Below are 22,888 nucleotides of genomic sequence, written 5' to 3' on the forward strand. Positions count from 1 at the left end.
CATATCTGAGGTGATTGATATTTCTCCCGACAATCTTGATTCCAGCTTATGCTTCTTCCAGCCCAGCATTTCTCATGATGTACTCTGCATTAAGTTAAATAAGCAGGGTGACAATATACAGCCTTGATGTACTCCTTTTCCTATTTGGAACCAGTCTGTTGTTCCATGTCCAGTTCTAACTGTTGCTTCCTGACCTGCATATAGGTTTCTTAAGAGGCAGGTCAGGTGGTCTGGTGTTCCCATCTCTTTCAGAATTTTCCACAGTTTATTGTTATGCACACAGTCAAAGGCTTTGGCATAGTCAATGAAGCAGAAATAGATGTTTTTCTGGAACTCTCTTGTTTTTTTGATGATCCATCAGATGTTGGCAATTTGATCTCTGATTCCCCTGCCTTTTCTGAAACCAGCTTGAACATCTGGAAGTTCATGGTTCAAGTATTGCTGAATCCTGGCTTGGAGAACTTTGAGCATGACTTTACTAGTGTATGAGATGAGTGCAATTGTGCAGTAGTTTGAGCATTCTTTGACATTGCCTTTCTTTGGGATTGGAATGAAAACTGACCTTTTCCAGTCCTGTGGCCACTGCTGAGTTTTCCAAATTTGCTGGCCTATTGAGTGCAGCACTTTCACAGCACCATCTTTCAGGATTTGAAATAGCTCAACTGAAATTGCATCACCTTCACTAGCTTTGTTCCTAGTGATGCTTTCTGAGGCCCACTTGACTCATATTCCAGGATGTCTGGCTCTAGGTGAGTGATCACACCATTGTGATTATCTTGGTCGTGAAGATCTTTTTTGTACAGTTCTTCTTTGTATTCTTTCCACCTCTTCTTAATATCTTCTGCTTCTGTTAGGTCCATGTGATATCTGTCCTTTATCGAGCCCACCTTTGCATGAAATGTTCCCTTGGTATCTGTAATGTTCTTGAAGAGATCTCTAGTCTTTCCCATTCTGTTGTTTTCCTCTATTTCTTTGCATTGATCGCTGAGGAAGACTTTATCTCTCCTTGCTATTCCTTGGAACTCTGGATTCAGATGCTTATATCTTTCCTTGTCTCCTTTGCTTTTCGCTTCTCTTCTTTTCAGAGCTTTTGTAAGGCCTCCTCAGACAGCCATTTTGTTTTTTGAATTTCTTTTCCATGGGGATGGTCTTGATCCCTGTCTCCTGTACAGTGTCACAAACCTCCATCCATAGTTCATCAGGCACTCTATCAGATCTAGTCCCTTAAATCTATTTCTCATTTCCACTGTATAATCATAAGGGATTTGATTTAGTTCATACCTGAATGGTCTAGAGGTTTTCCCTACTTTCTTCAGTTTACGTCTGAATTTGGCAATAAGGAGTTCATGATCTGAGCCACAGCCAGCTCCCGGTCTTGTTTTTGCTGACTATATAAAGCTTCTCCATCTTTGGCTGCAAAGAATATAATTAATCTGATTTCAGTATTGACCATCTGGTGATGTCCATGTGTAGAGTCTTCTCTTGTGTTGTTGGAAGAGGGTGTTTGCTATCACCAGTGCGTTGTCTTGGCAAAACTCTATTAGCCTTTGCCCTGATTAATTCCGTACTCCAAGGCCAAATTTGCCTGTTACTCCAGGTGTTTCTTGACTTCCTACTTTTGCATTCCAGTCCCCTAGAATGAAAAGGATATCTTTTTTGGGTGTTAGTTCTAAAAGGTCTTGTCCGTCTTCATAGAACCATTCGACTGGTTGGGCATAGGCTTGGATCACCGTGATATTGAATGTGTTGCCTAGGGATGCTGAATAGAATATATCAGATAGAAACTAAGAATGAATTATGAAAAATAATAAATTAATAGCAGCTATTACTTGTTGGGGTCCTTTACTGGACCGGAACCTGGTGGTCCGGAGTCGATGATAAGAAAGTGCAGGAGAGAGAAAGAGGCTGATATTCCTTGGTTTATGCAGAAAACCAATAAAGTCCCTGACACGGGGCTTGCTCTGTTCACGAAGGCCTCAGGCGCCCTCTCCATGTGGTGAAGGCACAGAGCGCCTTCTCGAGAGGATCTTAGTAGCCAGGGCAGGAAGGTGAACCCAGAGAGCCTCTGCACTCCAAAGAAATAGCCTGAGAGAGAGAGAGAAAGAAAGACACAGGGACCAAAGCTCTGATGGAGCAAAGGTGTTTTAATCAACAAGGTGTGGGTGTATATACTGTAGTTATTCTCAGCAAAGATAAAGATTAAAATTCCAGACTTACAAAACATAGGCGATCCATATTAAAGAGAAAGAGTTGTAAACAATCACTTTTACCATATGGTTCATAGGAAGGAAGAGGGTACTTATCACTGTATTGAAAAACTAAGGAAGGAAATGCCTGGATTCCCCAGCCCCGGGAGAGGCTTGTCTCTCCTCTTAATTCCTGAATATTGAGGAATTAATAAGGAACAGAGGATTCCTGACAGATCCAAAACAGCAAACAGGAAGCCTCCTGTTAAATACTTCCTGACAATTACTAACTCTTATTAAGTGCTTAATGAGTGCTAGGTGTCTTTCTACGTATTTAACATGTATTATCTCATTCACTTTAACAATCTTGTGAAGGAGATACCAGTTTTATTCCCATGTTAAAGACATATGTGACCAGGCAGTCTAATAAAAGCCACTGGACAGGTACAAGCCACGTGGTAGAGGAGCCAGGATGAAGAAGGGGTTACATCCACAGTGAAGGAATGCAGACTATGTGGAATTTTGATGCTTAGAGACAAAATAAATGACATTCCTGGTATAGGGATCAGGGTGAATAAAGATTTGAGGTGGGGAGCATGAGGGATGGTTCAACAGTTGTGCAATAAGGAGGTGTAGTGGGTAGTCTGTGAAGTCAGATCAAGTTTACCTTCTGAAGGAGTTGTGGACCAAACAAAGCTCTTAGGACTTTTAGTCTGTAAGCAATCGGTAAGCATCTTTTCTTCCCATTTTCTTTTTAAAACTGTGGCTGGAGACTGATCATAACAATGATCTGTTTGAGTAAGAAGACTGGGAATAGCGCAAGAGATGCTTAAAACAAGGAGAAAAGCCCTTTCTGAGTGACTGAGATAATGCCGTTGCTATTAGCGAAAATCAGGAACAGACGAAATGGAGTGTGGATGAGGGTTAGATAGATTTAGTTTCAGATGTGTTGTGTTGAGAGGTCCTTGTGCCACTTACAAGGAAATGATCGGCATTCATTGAAATGTCTCTCTGTGATTCAGGATTAGACATTGTGAATAAGCCATTTAGAAATAATACTTGACACTATAGGCATAATTGAAATCTGAAAAGTTAGTGAATTCACAGAGGAAGAGCTGTGGATTCTCTTTGAAAGTTGTATATTTTACTCTTTATTGCTATGTGTGAGTTCTGTACTTAAAACACACCATTTTCTTAATATTGCTGACTTTTCCCTCCTAAGAAGCTCAAACTTTCTCAAGCAGCAGTTTTTTGATGTCTGTGCTGTGCTTAATCACTGAGTTGTGTCCCACTCTTTGTGTGTAGGGTTATTTAATTTCCAGTTCGAACTTTTCTAACCCCTCATCTCCACCCTGTAGGTGCCATTAGTTTGTGTTCGTTTCCGTTGCAGGACAGATGTGCAGCGCGTCAGTTGCAGAAATCACTGCTAATGTTTTTGTTTTCTGGTTGCACCAAGCCTTTGTCGCAGGGCATGGGTTTCTCTAGTTGTGACACATGGGCTCAGTTTTTATGGTCTGCGGGCTTAGTTGCTCCAAGGCATGTGGGATCTTAGTTCCTAGAGCAGTGACTGAACCTGAATCCCTTGCACTGGGAGGTGGATTCTTAACCAGAGACCACCAGGGAAGTCCCATTGCTAATGTTTTGAACATACTTTTTAGGTTTCAAAGGGATTTTCTTCATTTAATCTCCTCAGACTTGATATAGCTGAATTACAAGTGTTTTTATTATTTCTTTTTGTGGAAACAAGAGAGGTAAAGTCCCTTGCCTGGTGATCCAGATAATAAGTGGGAGAGCCAAGATTCGAACCAGATCCTGCACTTTCTCCTTTATGTCACTGATGCCTCACTGTTCCTTTCAGGAGGAAAACAACAGCTTGGATGGCAGCATGCCAGTTATGCTGTGTTTTTATCATACGGCTTATTAACCAATCTTAACAATTATTTTGTCTTGACAGATCACAAAGGCCGACTTAGAACAGCGCCATCCTCAGCTCGATTATGTCTTTACATTGGCACAGAATCTGAAAAATAAAGCTTCCAGTTCAGACGTGAGAACAGCAATCACAGAAAAATGTAAGATTTAAAAAATAAAATTATACATTATCATTCACTTTCCTTGAAAATGGTAACATGCACATATTTGAAGATTATTCAGCCAGAAATGAATATTATTTGATAATTTGATATTTGATAATCTCTATTAATGAAATAGCTTTCCCTTTTTTTTTTTTATTTTTTGTAAAGATTGTCATAATTCCCTGATGAGTTCCTTAAACTTTGAACAGCATTACTTTTTAAGTAATTAGTAATACATTGAAGGTTTTTTTTTTCTAATTTAGGTTAGAATTTCTTTTAAAGAAACCAAAAAGACAAAAATTAGAGAAACCCATGGGAATGCAAATCCATTCTCCTATTATTTTCTCTGAAACCAAATCTTACCATGTCTTTTAACTCCTCTTCATAGAATTCATTCCAAAAATATGTGTTGAGTAGCTACTGTATACCTGTGTACCTGGCTCTAATTTGAGAATACTTTAGTTAAATACAACATGAAACAAAACAAAAATTAAATGCAACTCAGCAGCAACAAAGTTCCCTGTTTCGAATGGTTTTCTGGCCTAAAGGCGTCTGTTAAATCTGTGTGACATACGAAACAGTCAGGATTCTTAAGAATGTCATGTAGGGACAATCACTGTCTGTTTTCATCATTCCCTTCCTCTCTGTAGCCCTCAGCACTGTCTGTAGCTGTTCTGAACGATATCTGTTCTTCTTAACGTCCTGACATTTCCTAGTCTTCTTACCTTTGTTCACATTATGTTTTCTTCTTCTTGGCTTTGTCTCCCCAGGTAAAATTCTACTCAGCAGATAAAATGTCACCCACTCTGCGAAGTCTTTCCCACCCTCTTTTAGTCCCTGGTGAACTGTATTTTCTATCTTTAGTTCCTGCTATGGCCTTCCCACCCCTGCCCATAATTTCATTTTAGATCTCACAATTAATTCTCTCTCCCTTCTAGAAGTTGTAAATATTCACCTCTTTGGCCCCAAGATTTCCCACACTGCCCTGTACCAATTAGGAACATAATATTTGTGGCAGAATATGAACTGGAAGGTATTTTATTACCTTGCCTAATATTTCTCAAGGGAAGTCAACTGTTCCCCCTATTAAACATGTTTTGATTTCTACACGAATGTGGCACCAGCAGAGTTTTATAAGAGATGAGTTAGCAGAGAACTCTTAGTATCTCACAGTGTTGGTCTGATTTTGCTAAGTGAGCCATTTTATTTCTTTTTAAATTAATTGATATATTGTGTGTGTATGTTCAGTTATGTCTGACTCTTTGCAACCCCATGGACTGTGGCCCGCCAGGCTCTTCTGTCCAAGGGATTCTCCAGGAAGCAAAGGTTGCCATTTGTCCTCCAGGCAATCTTCCTGACCCATGGATTGAACCACTAGTGCCACCTGGAAGTCCCTTCTTTTTTGTAACTCCCTCTTAAAAATAGAAGAGGAAAGAAAGTAGGAGGAAGAGAAAAGGAGAAGAGAAAGGGACAGAAAAAGAAAATCAAAGAAAGAAAAATAAAAAGAAAGAGTTAAAAAAAGAGAGAGGAAAAGATTCAATATGGATTTTTTATAATAAAAAGTGTTGATACATAGAAGTTGAATCTCATTTACTTTTAGTGCTTCTCTTAAATATATAAAAACACTTCCTTTTAGAGAGATTTTATGCTGCAGAAAAACAAATGTGAAAAGAACTCTTAAATATTTTGTTTTCTCTTAAAATCAATGCTACCTTAGAGCATTTCCTTAGAGGATGACAAGTGACTATATCTGTGGTCATAAAATTATATCAAAAAGTACTGTCAAAATCTCCCTTCTTCAGACCAGGTTCTGTAAATATAAACTAGGTAAGAATTAATTTTTTAAGTAATGTTTTGTTTATCAGTTTAAAATAGTAAATATCTTTATTGTGAGATATTTTAGTGAGATCAGATAGAGTTTAATTCAACATTTTTTTCTTCAAGGATGATTTCAGAAATGTATCAGTCATATAGTGTGGCAGACATAATAAAATTCCTTTAAAATGTATGTACCATTTGGCTACCTTTCTCTTCTCTATATATGACCTTATTTATGATGAATTTGGTGTTATGTATTTTTTCCTTTTTCTAATGGCTGCTTTCTGGTATTTTTTTTTTTTTAATGTAATGCCTCCTCCAGTGGAAAAGGTCAAGAACCAGTGGGATAACACCCAGCACGGTGTGGAGTTAAGACGGCAGCAGCTGGAAGACATGATTATTGACAGTCTCCAGTGGGATGACCACAGGGAGGAGACCGAAGAGCTCATGAGAAAGTATGAGGCTCGCCTCTATATTCTTCAACAAGCTCGAAGGGATCCACTTGTCAAACAGATTTCTGATAATCAAGTAAGTAAGGCTCATTAGTTACTTTCTGGCATTACCAATTTGTGGGATATGCTTTTTTAGTCTATTGTTAACCATAATTTTTAGGACCCTAGTCATAAAGTTTCCCAAATGCTTAGAATGTACATTGAAATTTATATAAAGAATTTGACCAGGAAGGTTTTTTGGAAAATTTCCAGAATAATAACGAGTAGAAATGTACATGTATCCCAGAGTTACAACTCACTGATTCTTTGCAGATGGAACACACCCATGAACCAACATCTAGAAAGAAAACACCTTCAGAATCTCAGGAATCCTCCTTTTGCTCCCTTCTGTATTTACGTTGGAGGTTATTTTTATTTATGAAATCTCCCAAAATTTTCATGAGGGCTAATGTAGTGAACAAGGGCTTCCCCGGTGACATTAGTGGTAAAGAACCCTCCTTCCAGTGCAGGAGACTTAAGAGATGTGGGTTTGATCCCTGGATCAGGAAGATCCCCTGGAGGAGGGTATGGTAGCCCACTCCAGTGTTCATGCCTGGGGAATCCTGTGGACGGAAGAGCCTGGCAGGCTACAGTCCATAGGGTCACAAAGAGTCAGACATGGCTGAAGAGACTTAGCAGACATGTAGTGAACAAATCAAGTATAAAGTTTAGTTTCTTTTAATACCTTTATAACCAAACTGTTTTATCAACATCATCAGAGCAAGTACCTTTTTTATGATTAGTTTGATTATAGAGTTGATGATATTGAATACTTATGGTACTTCAAAGTGCTACTTTAAATCTCTCCACAATCATAGAAAATGTTCTTCAATTGGAGGTTATGTTGTTAGGTTATATTTTGGTGTAACATTGATTTGCCCTTCATATAGCCTAGATGAAGGTATATGCTTGTGAAGGATATAATATAGGATATACGGGAAGCAAAATCTGAAACAGGACAGCATGTTTTTATTCTTCAGACCTGTAGACTTTCCATGATTGCAATTTCAAAATCAAGTGGCCAGGTATCATGGTTTTTTGGATCATTCTCTATCTCTGTGCTATCTGCTGTGCTGTCACTGTCATTCTCTATGCTATCTGCTGATTTGTTTTCACCAAATGGCTCAAAAAATAATAATCAGCAAAGCCCTTGGACTCTCAACCAGAGGAATACAATTGAAAGCGATATCAGTGTTTTAATCATTATATTCAGAATATTCTTTTCTTAATAGCAGCACTAGCATTAAAAGGGAAAAAGATATGACACTGAAGGATGAACTCCCCAGGTTGGTAGGTGCCCAGTATGCTACTGGAGAGGAGTGCAGAAACAACTCCAGAAAGAACGAAGAGATGGAGCCAAAGCGAAAACAATGCACAATTATGCATATGACTGGTGTGGAAGTAAAGTGCTGTAAAGGACAGGATTGCATAGGAACCTAGAATGTTAGGTCCATGAATCTAGGTAAATTAGAAGTGGTCAAAAAGGAGATAGCAACAGTGAACATCAACATTTTAGGAATCAGTGAACTAAAGTGGACTGGAATGGGCGAATTTAATTCAGATGATAATTATATCTACTACTGTGGGCAAGAATGCCTTAGAAGAAATGCAGTAGCCATCTTAGTCAACAAAAGAGTCTCAAATGCAGTGCTTGAGTGTAATCTCAAAAATGCAAACCATGCACTATCTCAGTAATCCAAGTCTATGCCCCAACCAGTATTGCTGAAGAAGCAAAGTTGAAGAGTTCTATGAAGACCTTCAAGAACTTCTAGAATTAACATCCAGAAAAGATGTCCTTTTCCTCATAGGGGACTGGAATGCAAAAGCAAGAAGTCAAGAGATAGCTGGAGTAACAGGCAAGTTTGGCCTTGGAGTACAGAACGAAGCAGGGCAAAGGCTTACAGAGTTTTGCCAAGAGAATGCACTGGTCACAGCAAACACCCTCTTCCAACAACACGAGATGACTCTACACATGGACATCACCAGATGGTCAATATTGAAATCAGATTGATTATATTCTTTGCAGCCAAAGATGGAGAAGCTCTGTACAGTCAGAGAAACAAGACTGGGAGCTGACTGGATCAGATCATGAGCTCCTTATTGCCAAATTCAGCCTTAAATTGAAGAATATAGGGAAAACCACTACACCATTCAGGTATGACTTAAATCAAATGCCTTATGATTAAACAGTGAAAGGGACAAACAGATTCAAGGGATTAGATCTGATCGACAGAGTGCCTGAAGAACTATGGACAGAGGTTTGTGACATTGTACAGGAGGCAGTGATTAAGACCATCCCTAAGAAAAAGAAATGCAAAAAGGCAAAATGGTTGTCTGAGGAGGTGTTACAAATAGCTGAGAAAAGAAGCAAAGTGAAAGGCAAGGGAGAAAAGGAAAGGTATATCCATCTGAATTCAGAGTTCCAAAGAATAGCACGGAGAGATAAGAAAGCCTTCCTCAGCGATCAGTGCAAAGAAATAGAGGAAAACAATAGAATGGGAAAGACTAGAGATCTCTTCAAGAAAATTAGAGATACCAAGGGAGCATTTCATGCAAAGATGGACAAAATAAAGGACAGAAATGGTGTAGACCTAACAGAAGCAGAAGATATTAAGAAGAGGTGGCAAGAATACACAGAAGAACTATACAAAAAACCTCTTCATGACCCAGATAACCACAATGGTATGATCACTCACCTAGAGCCAGACACCCTGGAATGTGAGGTCAAGTGGGCCTTAGGAAGCATCACTAGGAACAAAATTAGCAGAGGTCATGGAATTCCAGTTGAGCTATTTCAAATCTTAAAAGATGATGCTGTGAAAGTGCTGCACTCAATATGCCAGCAAATTTGGAAAACTCAGCAGTGGCCACAGGACTGGAAAAGGTCCGTTTTCATTCCAATCCCAAAGAAAGGCAATGCCAAAGAATGCTCAAACTGTAGCACAATTGTACTCATCTCACACACTAGCAAAGTAATGCTCAAAATCCTCAAAGCTAGGCTTCAACAGTATGTGAGCTGTGAACTTCCAGATGTTCAAGTTGGATTTAGAAAAGGCAGAGGAATCAGAGATCAAATTGCCAACGTTTGTTCGATCATTGAGAAAGCAAGATGGTTCCAGAAAAACATCTACTTCTGCTTTATTGACTATGCCAAAGCCTTTGACTGTGTGGATCACATTAAACTGTGGAAAATTCTGAAAGAGATGGGAATACCAGACAGTTTACCTGCCTCCTGAGACATCTGTATTCAGGTCAAGAAGCAACAGTTAGTACTGGAGCAACATATAAAGCAACATACTGGTTCCAAATTGGGAAAGGAGTGCATCGAGGCTGTGTGTTGTCATCCTGCTTATTTAACTCATTTACAGAGTACGTCATGAGAAATGCTGGGCTGGACAAAGCACAAGCTGGAATCAAGATGCTGGGAGAGATATCAATAACCTCAGATATGCAGATGACACCACCGTTATGGCATAAAGCAAAGAAGAACTAAAGAGCCTCTTGATGAAAGTGAAAGAGGAGAGTGAAAAAGCTGTCTTAAAACTCAGCGTTCAAAAAATGAAGATCATGGTATCCGGTCCCATCACTTCACTGCAAATAGATGGGAAACAATGGAAACAGTGAAAGACTTTATTTTCTTGGGCTCCAAAATTACTGCAGACAGTGATTGCAGCCATGAAATCAGAAGATGCTTCCTCTTTGGGAGAAAAGCTATGACCGACCTAGACAGTATATTAAAAAGCAGAGACATTACTTTGTCAACAAAGGTCCATCTACTCAAAGCTATGGTTTCCCGTAGTCATGTATGGATGTGAGAGTTGGACCATAAAGAAAGCTGAGCACCGAAGAATTGATGCTTTTGACCTGGGTGTTGGAGAAGACTCTTGAGAGTCCCTTGGACTGCAAGGAAATCATACCAGTCAATTGTAAAGGAAATCAGTCCTGATTGTTCATTGGAAGGACTGATGCTGAAGCTGAAAGTCCAGTACTTTGGCTACCTGACGTGAAAAACTGACTCATTGGAAAAGACCCTGATGCTGGGAAAGATTGAGGGCAGGAGGAGAAGGGGACAACAGAGGATGAGATGGTTGGATGGCATCATTGACTTGATGGACATGAGTTTGATCAAGTTCCGGGAGTTGGTGATGGACAGGGAAGCCTGACGTGCTGTAGTTCGTGAGGTTGCAAAGAGTCAGACACGACTGAGCGACTGAACTGAATTAGCAGCATGGTTCTGTTCTTCTGGTACTCTTGGGTGGATTTTTCTGCTAGTTGCTACAAAAATTATGGGAACATTCATTAGTTATTTAGGTTTCATGGGGAGTATCTTGATGAAGGGGCTCTCAGGGGTAAAATATAATGTATCATAAAGCCAATGCCTATGGACAGACAGCATCAATGTAGTGTATTCTGGCAACTCTCAGTAAGCCTTGCTTCACTACTGGATCCACCTAACAGCTAACTTTGTAAGCAGGCATAGTGATCCAGGGGCAAGATTTCCATATTGTCGACCTTTCTGTATCTCCATGCTCATATAGAGGAACGAACTCTGTAGTAAATTCATTCCTATGAGATGCATATTCCTGTTTCGATCAGATGCATAGCATTTGTAATGAACAAGACAAATGGTTTGAGGAATTAAAATATATCAAAGAGGAAAAGATAGTAATCTTTTAACACCATCTGCTCTGTACTTGCTATGTACTTGATCACTTTTCATTTCCAGAATTATTTTTATTTGAGCTTACATGCAAGAATTTGTCTTATAATGTGTTCCTTTCTTTTGATATCTGTGTCTGAAACATATTGAAACGTATTGAAAGGATCAAGTGTTTCGGTTATACTTGTAACTGAGTGATCCCATCTTAATGATTACATCTGAAATTGCACCTTAGATGTTGCTTCAAGAACTGGCTCCTGGAGATGGTGCTGTAATGGCATTCGATAATGTCCTGCAGAAACTGCTGGAAGAATATGGCAGTGATGACACGAGAAATGTGAAAGAAACCACGGAGTACTTAAAAACATCATGGATCCATCTAAAACAAAGGTATTGCCGAGGCCTTGGCAGGTGTTTGTATGTACATTGTCAAGCTGAGAATTTGATTGCTTTGGCTTTCTCATGGAAGCATGTAGAAGATGTCACTACTAGATGCATATTTTATTATTTTTTAAAAAAATATTATGCTATGCTGAGTTCGTATTATCACACTTCATATACAGTGTGATACGTTAGCTAATTGAATTTCTGCAATAGAGTTTTTCCTTGAGTAAGTCTAAACCTTGACAGTCATCATTTTATGAGTTCTGATTTTCTCATGCCTCTCAGCATTGACTAGAATACATTTGGTGGTACTCTGATGGTAAGGAACACTTTGGTATTATGGCACCTCAGGGTAACATTATCCCTAATAGTGAAACATGTGCTATTTGGCCAGTTATCATCATTTGAGGCTGAGAACACATGGATCCACATTAGACTCCTGAAATATAATATACTAAGTGTATATTGGGCTTCAAATCGTTTATTATCTTTTCTTTCCATTACTCTGTCTTGTCAGTATGTTTGGAACAGTCTAAAGTAGCATGTGTTTATAAGAGACATTTTTCTGTCACTTGAACGTCTAGAATTTGAGACAGTGTTAACAGTGGTAGCTCAGATGGTAAAGCATCTGCCTACAACGCGGGAGATCTGGGTTTGATCCCTGGGTCAGGAAGATCCCCTGGAGAAGGAAATGGCAACCCATTCCAGTACTCTTGCTTGGAAAATCCCATGGACTGAAGAGCCTTGTAGGCTGCAGTCCATGGGGTCGCAAAGAGTCAGACACGACTGAGCGATTTCACTGCACTTCACTTCACTTCACTTAACAGTGGTTAGCATCTCTTTAAGGCTGCATGTTTATATTCATCTTCAGTAAAAGAAAGTGTGTACTTCCTGCATAGTACTGGGAATACCTGTGTCTAAATGAAATTATGGCTTCACACGTATCTTATATATTCAGATGCAAATGCCTGAAAGCTAATTTGATATCAAAACCACATTTATTTTGCAGTGAATAAAATGGAACACTTTATTATACATATTATTGGTAATGAATTATAGCCAAATGTTTAGTAACAGTTTGATCTGGATGTATTTTGTACATTTTTAAAATGTCATTTTCAGTTAGAATCTATATTGTAAATTTTGGGAAACTCAAAGAAAATTATGAGACAGTTCATGAACATGAATATGTTGCTCTGTCTCCCTTGGATTCTGGAGAAAATAAAAACAAGTGTAGGAAATACAAAAATCTGAAGTGGTTAAAGCAGAATATAGTTGTAATATGATTTTTCTAGCATTTTAGAACAACTGCTTTTCTTTTGTTGTGACAGGTAATTTGGGCATAGTAAGGATTCTAAAACTAAGGCAAGGAAGAAGTGGAATTAAAAGCATCTTTAAAGTACAAACTTACATTCTGGGGATGTAATGTAAAGCATGGTAATTATGGTTAACAGTACTGTATTGTGTATTTGAAAGTTACTAAATCTTAAAAGTTCCCATCACAAGAAAATTTTGTAACCATGTGTGGTCATGAATGTTAACTAAACCTGCCCTGCAAATCATTTTGCAATATATACATGTATCAGATCATGGTAAGCTAATATATTTGCATATGTCAATTGTATCTCAGTTAGAAACCCCAAACGTAACACTGAGAGAGATCATCCACAGTACTTCGCCTGTGTTTCCAAATAGTCCATCTGTAAGAATTATGACTTTGTTTATATTGTAAACAATACCGGAAAAATTGATCACTTTGGAATGTATGGTCTGCTTTATTTAGCAACTCCAGTTCCTTTTTTTTTTTGCTTTTACTTTGTAAATATTTTAAGACAGCCTACAGCAGTAGTTAGATTAGATGGAAGAGGCAATTAAAAATGAATTATATTCCAAGGTGATCTTTCATTTATCAACGCTGAGACGACCACAGTGCCAGTTTCATAGTATTTAACAAGTCATTCTCTTTTTTTCTTTCTGCGTTTTGGGGGGAAATAAATAAACATGTTAATATTTAGACATGATTTAGATATATTATCTATAAAGCAGAGAAAATACAACAAAATTGTAGCTCACAAAATCCCAGCATGAATAATAGCTCTATTGCTAGGATTTTCTCTTTTAAACAGAATGATATTTATAATTTTTAACTGTTTAATTGGAGATATTTCTAGAATATAGAAATCTTTCCTTGCCTTCTTAAGTATAGTACGTGAACCTATATTAAACATTTTTTGAATTCTTGGCATTATTGTTATGAAGATAGAATTAAGGAACTGTAAGAGCTGTACACCACCCTTATGGCAGAAAGTGAAGAGGAACTCAAAGGCCTCTTGATGAAAGTGAAAGAGGAGAGTGAAAAGGTGGCTTGAAGCTCAACATTCAGAAAACGAAGATCATGGTATCTGGTCCCATCACTTCATGGGAAATAGATGGGGAAACAGTGGAAACAGTGTCAGACTTTATTTTTTTGGGCTCCAAAATCACTGCAGAGGCTGATTGCAGTCATGAAATTAAAAGACGCTTACTCCTTGGAAGGAAAGTTATGACCAACCTAGATAGCATATTAAAAAGCAGAGACATTACTTTGCCAACCAAGGTCCATCTAGTCAAGGCTATGGTTTTTCCCATGGTCATGTATGGATGTGAGAGTTGGACTGTGAAGAAAGCTGATCGCTGAAGAATTGATGCTTTTGAACTGTGGTGCTGGAGAAGACTCTTGAGAGTCCCTTATACTGCAAGGAGGTCCAACCAGTCCATTCTAACGGAGATCAGTCCTGGGTGTTCATTGGAAGGACTTATGCTGAAGCTGAAACTCCAATACTTTGGCCACCTCATGCGACCAGTTGACTCACTGGAAAAGAGTCTGATGCTGGGAGGGACTGGGGGTAAGAGGAGATGGGGACGACCGAGAATGAGATGGCTGGATGGCATCACCGACTCGATGGACATGAGTTTGAGTGAACTCTGGGAGTTGGTGATGGACAGGGAGGCCTGGTGTGCTGTGATTCATGGGGTCGCAAAGAGTCGAACACGACTGAGCGACTGAACTGAACTGAACTGAACTGAAGAGCTGTACATGACCTTATAGTTCACTTAAACTGGTGTTTCTCAACCTTTTTGACATTATCATCCCCCCTAAAGAACATTGTCAGTTTCCTGCTCCCAGGACATTGTAATACTGTGATCTGTCTTGGTACTTTATAGTTATATGATTTCTTCTAAAAAAGAGTCAGTTTTTCTCACTCCCTCTACCACCTCACCCCACATAAGAACCATGTATCTCTTCCATTGAGAATACTTGGTTTACTGTAATGCTCTTAGGCTCAGAGAAGTTAAATGACATGTTCAAAGGCACAGAGCAGAGCCAATATGACATTTTTCTAAACTGAATTGTGACAATGCTCTCCATGTTCTAAAGAATTGGTAGCAAATTTATTCAGGTTGCTATGCTTTGTGAAATTCTGTGCTTTGTTTTTAGTGTATCAATTTTATTGGGCATCTCCTCATAGTCAGGCTCTGTGCTAAGCTCTTCACTTGTATTATTTTATCCTCACAACAACCATATAAGAGATAGGCAGAATTTTCATCAACGTTGTCAATTAATAAACTGAAGCAGAGAGAAGTTAAGCAAGACCTAAGATCACACAGCTCATATGCACAGAGCTGAGAGTGGAATCCAAATCTTTTTGCCTATGCTGTCAGGCTCTTACCTTACTTTAAAAATAGTTTTATTTTTCTTCTTTGTTATTAGAACTTCAGCTGTTGCTGATGACGGTTTGTGTACCCACCTCTTGGATTTTTGTCATTCCAGTTACTGGTTCTTATCTGTGTTGAGTTTAGAAACCTGATCTAATTAAAGATATGGGAGCATCTGCTATGAATAAATGTAACCCTCTTCCAGAAGCTGGCCATTGTGCCTGTTGTAGTGACCATGGAACAGCCTTATACTGTGGTTTTTCCCTTATTGTCCAGCCATATTCTGAATGTACATCATTGTCAGCCAGATTCTGGAGGGGTGAAGGGTTATTACATTGCCATGGAACACTGTTATTGCGGCATAATGTGTGAAGTTTAATATCAGCTTTCAAAGGAAATGTTTTGTCTGAATTGCAGTTTGACTAAGTAATTTGGCCATTCACAGTTACAGGTCCACAGCCCCTTATCTGTCATACCAAAATCCAATAGGCTCTGATAACCAAATGCTTTGAATTGACATGAGGCTATTTATTATAGTCTTTATTTATCCTGCTTAGTTCAAATAACTTTGTTCCTAACTGCAGAAATATTAATGTGTTTGCTACTACCAACTGTAGTTGGGGTTAATATGCTATTTAGATACATTCATAATGGTTTCCTAATGTACAAAAAAATTCTTAGTTCTTAAACATAACTGGCTCTTGATAATTTGGATTCTGTAACCAACAGGTCTGTGTCTGACATTTTAAACTAATTGAAATACCTCGTGCTTAGTTGTGTCCAACTCTTTGTGACCCCATGGACTGTAGCCTGCCAGGCTCCTCTGTCCATGGAATTTCCCAGGCAAGAATACTGGAGTGGGTTGCCACTTCCTACTCTAGGGGATCTTTCCTACTCAGGGATCTGACCTGTGTCTCCTGCTTGGGCAGGTGGATTCTTTACCACTTAGGACCACCTGGGAAGCCTAGGACATATCTTGACTACCATTCTTTTCACCGGTGAATTTTTTCTTACATTTCTTAATGCCCATTGACAAATCTTGTAGTGCACATTGAGATAATGATAGTTGAAATTTACTAATAGTAACTTTTGGAGTGTAGATGCCTCAGTTGGATCTGAAATATTATTTTAACCCCGGAGTGCATATATTCATGTATATGTGTATGTATATACTTGCACACATACATGTACACATAGTTATTTATCCTGAAATATTGTGAGGGAAATGAGACAGTATAACTTTATGTTATAAAGAATAAATGATCTTGCTGCTGCTGCTGCTAAGTCACTTCAGTCGTGTCCGACTCTGTGCGACCCCATAGACGGCAGCCCAGCAGGCTCCCCCATTCCTGGGATTCTCCAGGCAAGAACACTGGAGTGGGGTGTCATTGCCTTCTCAGATAAATGATCCTGTAGATCATTAATTACTGGATATTTTTCTCTTTGTCCTCATTCCCTGGAAGCCAGCTTTTGCTGCCTACTTTAAGGCATTTCTTGGTTTGTATAGGCAGGACAAAAAACACACTGGCTATGGTATCTTAATAGTCCTTGGTTAACATCGTACTTTATCCATTTATTTGTATGAACTTTGACCAAGTTATTTCAATTCACTGAATTTAAGTTCCTTGCTTCTTGCTGTTGTTTGTTGTTTTAGTCACTAAGTTATATCTGACTCTTTGTGTCCCCATGGACTGTAGCCCACCAGCCTCATCTGTCCATGGGATTTTCCAGGCAGGAATACTGGAGTGGGTTCCTCCTCCAAGGAAGCTTCTCAACTCAGATATTAAATCCACATCTCCTGCATTGGCAAGTAGATTCTTTACCACTGAGCCACCAAGGAAGCCCCCACTTGTACAGAACATAATATCTAATGAGTGAGACTGTTGTGAAGATCAAAAATTATGTATAAAAGTTCCTTGTACATGGTACATGCTCAACAAAAGATTACCCCAAATTATCATCTGCTCTGTCGTACTGTGTCTTCCTTAGAAATCCATTGACTTTCAGTCCGTTTGACAGCACTGTCTGTGGTTAAATGAGCGGAAGGCTGAGTCATCATCGGTTGTTTGTCTGTAGTCATTTTGAATAGTCTCTGCTTCAATTAGTGAAAAAATAGTTGATCTGATTTACTGAGTACAGTATAGATTTTCTAAATGTTTATTAACAGATGGAACTTTTAGAAAATGGAACTTTCTTGGTTGGAGTCCTTGTCTGTTCAGTCTGCTATAGCAAACACCATGGATTGGGTGGCTTATAAACTACAGAAATGGAAGTCTGAGATCAGGGTGCCAGCATGGTTGGGTGGAGACCCTCCTCTGGACAGACTTCCTGTTCCCCCACATGACAGAAGGGAGAAGAGTGCTCTCTCAGGCTTCTTTTATAAGACCATTAATCTCATTCATGATGGCTCTGCCCTCATGACCTAATTGTCTCTCAAAGCCCTCAGTTCAGTTTAGTTCAGTTGCTCAGTCATGTCTGACTCTTTGCGACCCCATGAACTGTAGCCTGCCAGGCTCCTCTATCCATGGGGATTCTCCAGGCAAGAATACTGGAGTGGCCTCCTCCAGGGAATCTTCCCATCCCTGGGAGTGAACTCAGGTCTCCCTCATTGCAGGTGAATTCTTTATTGTCTGAGCCACCAGGGAAGCCCAGCAGTGTAGCAAAGAGAATATTTAAAAAAAAGAATGGAGAGAAGAAAATGTTTCTAGGAAGGAATGATCCACTGAGTTTCATTAAACTGAGAAATCCGAAAAGATGACATAACACTACTCCTGGAATTCCACATCTTGGAGATTCTTGTTAGTTTGAAAAGAATAATTTCAAGGAGTGATAGAGAGAAGCTAGAGAGTTGGGTGAAGTTGAGGAAGTAGAAACAATTTGTGGGACAATCTATAGAGAAGTTTGTCGTTAAGAGGGACAGAGAGATTAGGTAGTACCTGGAAGGCAATGAAGGGTAAAGAGAAATGAATAACTTTTCTTTAAAATGGAGAAAAATAAAGCATGTGAGTGTGCTCATGGGGTTGATCTAGTAGAGTTATGATTCAAGACTGAGGAGAGAAAGGAAGAGGAAAGAGGTCCTTCTGTTGATAAGAAGGTGGGATCTGTAGAACTGAGTTTGGTAAGAGCTGGGATGCTTTTTCCATTATGACAAAAAGGCAGTGAGAAGATGAATGCGGATGCCCGTGGCTTGGATCTTTAGTGGTGGGAAGTTGAAAGATTCTCAGTGCAATGACGTCTGCTTTCTTTATGATCCATGAGGCATCCTCTTAGTGAGGTTGGAGGTGGGACTGCGAGAAGTTTGAAGAAAGAGGATCGTTTGTAAAATCAGAGTCAAGGTGGATGGGACAGATAGCTTCTTAGGGGAACGGCAGTGCTGGGCAGTGCTGGGTCCCTATTTGTGATCTCTAATACATAGTAAAGGACGATAGTCCTGTTGGAGTTCTCTTTAGCAATATGTATCTACTTGGAGGTAAGTCAAAAGAATGCAGATGAAACAGACAGAGAGGGAGTGGGGGAGAGGAAGGTATTTGTAAGGGAGCGGAGACTGGGACACTTCTAGTCCATAATGGTGTCTGTCATGTCCCTTTCCCTGCGGGATGAAGTCCCTCACTGGAGCCTGTGGCTTGTCAAGCAGATCTTGAATTCGATTTCAGACTCTACTTCATTGTTGAGGCAGAGAGCAGTGTCTATGTGCCATTTCCATGGACCTGGAGATTAGCATATGAACACAGTGGAGAATGTCTTCTGCTTTGAAGGAGCAGGATTTTGTCTGGAAGATGGGAGAACAATGGCTTGGAAAGTAGCGATGTGAAGGAGGCAGACCCTCATGTGAATGCTTCACCCTAGGCATATAAGGTCCGAGAGAAAAAAGAAAAAACTTTGTTAAAAGTTCACAGATAAATTCATGGCCCTATGGAAATCAATTTCACTTGGCAAGGTGAAGGGTTTGATCTGAGGAGTCTGCCAGTGGTAGGATAGGTTTCCAGGTTTAATGGAAGAAGGGTTTTGAGGGTAGATTGGGGAAGGTGTGTAGTAGTGTTGGGGTGTGGTTCAGTATTGGTTGGCTAATGAAGATCAAATATCTTGTAGTGACTTAGTGAAATTATATTCTTAGCAGCCAAAGATGGAGAAGCTCTATACAGTCAGCAAAAACAAGGCCGGGAGCTGACTGTGGCTCAAATCATGAAATCCTTATTGCCAAATTCAGACTTAAATTGAGGAAAGTAGGGAAAACCACTAGACCATTCAGGTATGAACTAAATCAAATCCCTTATGATTATACAGTGGAAGTGAGAAATAGATTTAAGGGACTAGATCTGATAGAGTGCCTGATGAACTATGGATGGAGGTTTGTGACACTGTACAGGAGACAGGGATCAAGACCATCCCCATGGAAAAGAAATGAAAAAAAGCAAAATGGCTGTCGGAGGAGGCCTTACAAACAGCTCTGAAAAAAAGAGAAGCGAAAAGCACAGGAGAAAAGGAAAGATATAAGCATCTGAATGCAGAGTTCCAAGGAATAGCAAGGAGAGATAAGAAGGTCTTCCTCAGCGATCAGTGCAAAGAAATAGAGGAAAACAACAGAATAGGAAACATTAGAGATCTCTTCAAGAAAATTAGAGATATCAAGGGAACATTTCATGCAAAGATGGGCTCGATAAAGGACAGAAATGGTATGGACCTAACAGAAGCAGAAGATATTAAGAGGTGGCTAGAATACACAGAAAGGGCAGTCGCTCAGTCGTGTCTGACTCTTAGCGACCCCAGGGACTGCAGCCTACCAGGCTCCTCTGTCCATGGGATTTTACAGGCAAGAGTACTGGATGTACCAAAAAGATCTTCACGACCCAGATGATCATGATGGTGTGATCACTCACCTAGAGCCAGACATCCTGGAATGTGAGGTCAAGTGGGCCTTAGAAAGCATCCCTAGGAACAAAGCTAGTGGAGGTGATGGAATTCCAGTTGAGCTATTTCAAATCCTGAAAGATGATGCTGTGAAAGTGCTGCACTCAATATGCCAGCACATTTGGAAAACTCAGCAGTGGCCACAGGACTGGTAAAGGTCAGTCTTCATTCCAATCCCAAAGAAAGGCAATGCCAAAGAATGCTCAAACTACCACACAGTTGTACTCATCTCACACACTAGCAAAGTAATGCTCAAATTTCTCCAAGCTGGGCTTCAGCAATACATGAACCATGAACTTCCAGATGTTCAAGCTGGTTTTAGAAAAGGCAGAGGAATCAGAGATCAAATTGCCAACATCCACTGGATCATAGAAAAAGCAAGAGAGTTCCAGAAAAACATCTATTTCTGCTTCATCGACTATACCAAAGCCTTTGACTGTGTGGATCACAGTAAGCTGTGGAAAATTCTGAAAGAGATGGGAATCCCAGACCACCTGACCTGCCTCTTGAGAAACCTGTATGCAGGTCAGGAAGCAACAGTCAGAACTGTTCATGGAACAACAGACTGGATCCAAATAGGAAAAGGAGTACGTCAAGGCTGTATATTGTCACCTTGCTTATTTAACTTCTATGCAGAGTACATCATGAGAAATGCTGGGCTGGAGGAAGCACAAGCTGGAATCAAGATTGCAGGGAGAAATATCAATCACCTCAGATATGTAGATGACACCCCCCTTATGGCAGAAAGTAAAGAGGAACTAAAAAGCCTCTTGATGAAAGTGAAAGAGGAGAGTGAAAAAGTTGGCTTAAAGCCCAACATTCAGAAAACTAAGATCATGGCATCTGGCCCCACCACTTCACGGGAAATAGATGGGGAAACAGTGGAAACAGTGTCAGACTTTATTTTTGGGGGCTCCAAAATCACTGCAGATGCTGATTGCAGCCATGAAATTAAAAGACGCTTACTCCTTGGGAGGAAAGTTATGACCAACCTAGACAGCACATTAAAAAGCAGAGACATTACTTTGCCTACAAAGATCCATCTAGTCAAGCCTATGGTTTTTCCAGTAGTCATGGATGGATGTGAGAGTTGGACTGTGAAGAAAGCTGAGTACCGAAGAATTGATGCTTTTGAACTTTGGTGTTGGAGAAGACTCGAGAGTCCCTTGGACTGCAAGGAGATCCAACCATTCCATTCTAAAGGAGATCAGTCCTGGGTGTTCACTGGAAGGAGTGATGCTGAAACTGAAACTCCAATACTTTGGCCATCTCATGTGAAGAGTTGACTCATTGGAAAAGACACTGACGCTGGGAAAGATTGAGGGCAGGAGGAGAAGGGGATGACAGAGGATGAGATGGCTGGATAACATCACCGACTCCATGCACATGAGTTTGGTTGAACTCCGGGAGTTGGTGGTGGAACGGGAAGCCTGGGGTGCTGCGATTCATGGGGTCACAAAGAGTCAGACACAGCTGAGTGACTGAACTGAACTGAACTGAACTGACTTAGTGAAAAGGGAAATAGGATGTGGTGTGCTGAATCCTCTGGAGAAGGCAATGGCAATCCACTCCAGCACTCTTGCCTGGAAAATCCCATGGACGGAGGAGCCTGGTGGGCTGCAGTCCATGGGGTCGCTAAGAGTCGGACATGACTGAAGCGTCTTAGCAGCAGCAGCAGTGCTGATACCTCACAGGGAAATAGTTCTGTTTTGAATATTTATGCAGTGGTGGTGGGGAACTTTTCTTAAGCTTCCAAGTGATGTGGCATTGGCCGCTTAGAACAATCTCCTTAAATTCAGTGGAGTGAATTTTTAAGTGCTTGATGAGAACCCAATATCTATATAACAAAGATTAGTCACAAAATACCATAGAGGGTTGGGAATGTCTCCAGTGACTAATTCCTTGTCAAATCCACTGCATTTCCTCACTGCATTAAAGCATGCTTTTAATATATTTCCTAGTTAAATGGTTATTTTTACACAAATGGACAGATTACCTTGTGAAGGTACTCATTGGAAAGCTTAAGGAATTGTTTCATTGCAAGTTTTCTACATGCCACTCAAACTACTGATGCTACTATTTTCCACTCTAGAAGAGAAAAATGTATTTAAATCTCATGTGACTGTAAAGGTCGCCTTTAAAGTATACCAAAATTTATCAAGAGACATCTCTAGATTTGCTAAGACATTCTTTTCCATTGAAGTCTTTAAAAAAAAAAGATTCACCTATTTACGTTCAGACACTCTTTTGACTAATGATAAGCACATGCATATTAAACAATATTATATCTTATAGGTTAAAAAATGAAGTATTATTTAACATTTAAAATCAGATTTTAAAAAAGTCAGTTATGTGGGTGACCATGTTTTGTAGTGCCGCAAAATGACTGTAAGCTATTTTGCAGCGTATCAGCTAGTTGCTTGTATAACAGACTTCTCTTTAAAAAATAAGCATTTCCATTTTAAAAATCCCACTTCCTTTTAATATGAACAATTATAAATTTGTCACCGATGCATTCCTTAAATCTTTTATGAGAAGTTATTTATACTTTTGTTCTGTACCATTTCTTGCTCTAAAGAATTCTATAATCTGTTATTTCTGTGTGAAGAAAAACTTTTTATTTCTGCTAAAATTATCCTTCTAAACATCAAAACTTGTCTTTTATATTTT

At 39.6% G+C, this 22,888-nt stretch overlaps 1 protein-coding gene across 10 annotated transcripts in view; it reads left to right on the forward strand.

The window, feature by feature from the left end:
- Positions 1-22,888, forward strand: part of UTRN (utrophin) — a 567,941-nt gene that overhangs the window by 273,587 nt on the left and 271,466 nt on the right. For all 10 annotated transcript variants that reach the window (XM_055433618.2, XM_055433617.2, XM_055433621.2 and 7 more), the window contains 3 exons: positions 4,141-4,258; positions 6,402-6,607; positions 11,466-11,620. In XM_055433618.2, the coding sequence (XP_055289593.2) occupies positions 4,141-4,258; positions 6,402-6,607; positions 11,466-11,620 (479 nt within the window). The remainder of the gene's footprint in view (positions 1-4,140; positions 4,259-6,401; positions 6,608-11,465; positions 11,621-22,888) is intronic.

The sequence above is a fragment of the Moschus berezovskii genome, chromosome 10 (genome assembly GCF_049115385.1).
Source record: "Moschus berezovskii isolate FMDL1 chromosome 10, NW_MosBer_1.0, whole genome shotgun sequence".
NCBI lineage: Eukaryota > Metazoa > Chordata > Mammalia > Artiodactyla > Moschidae > Moschus > Moschus berezovskii.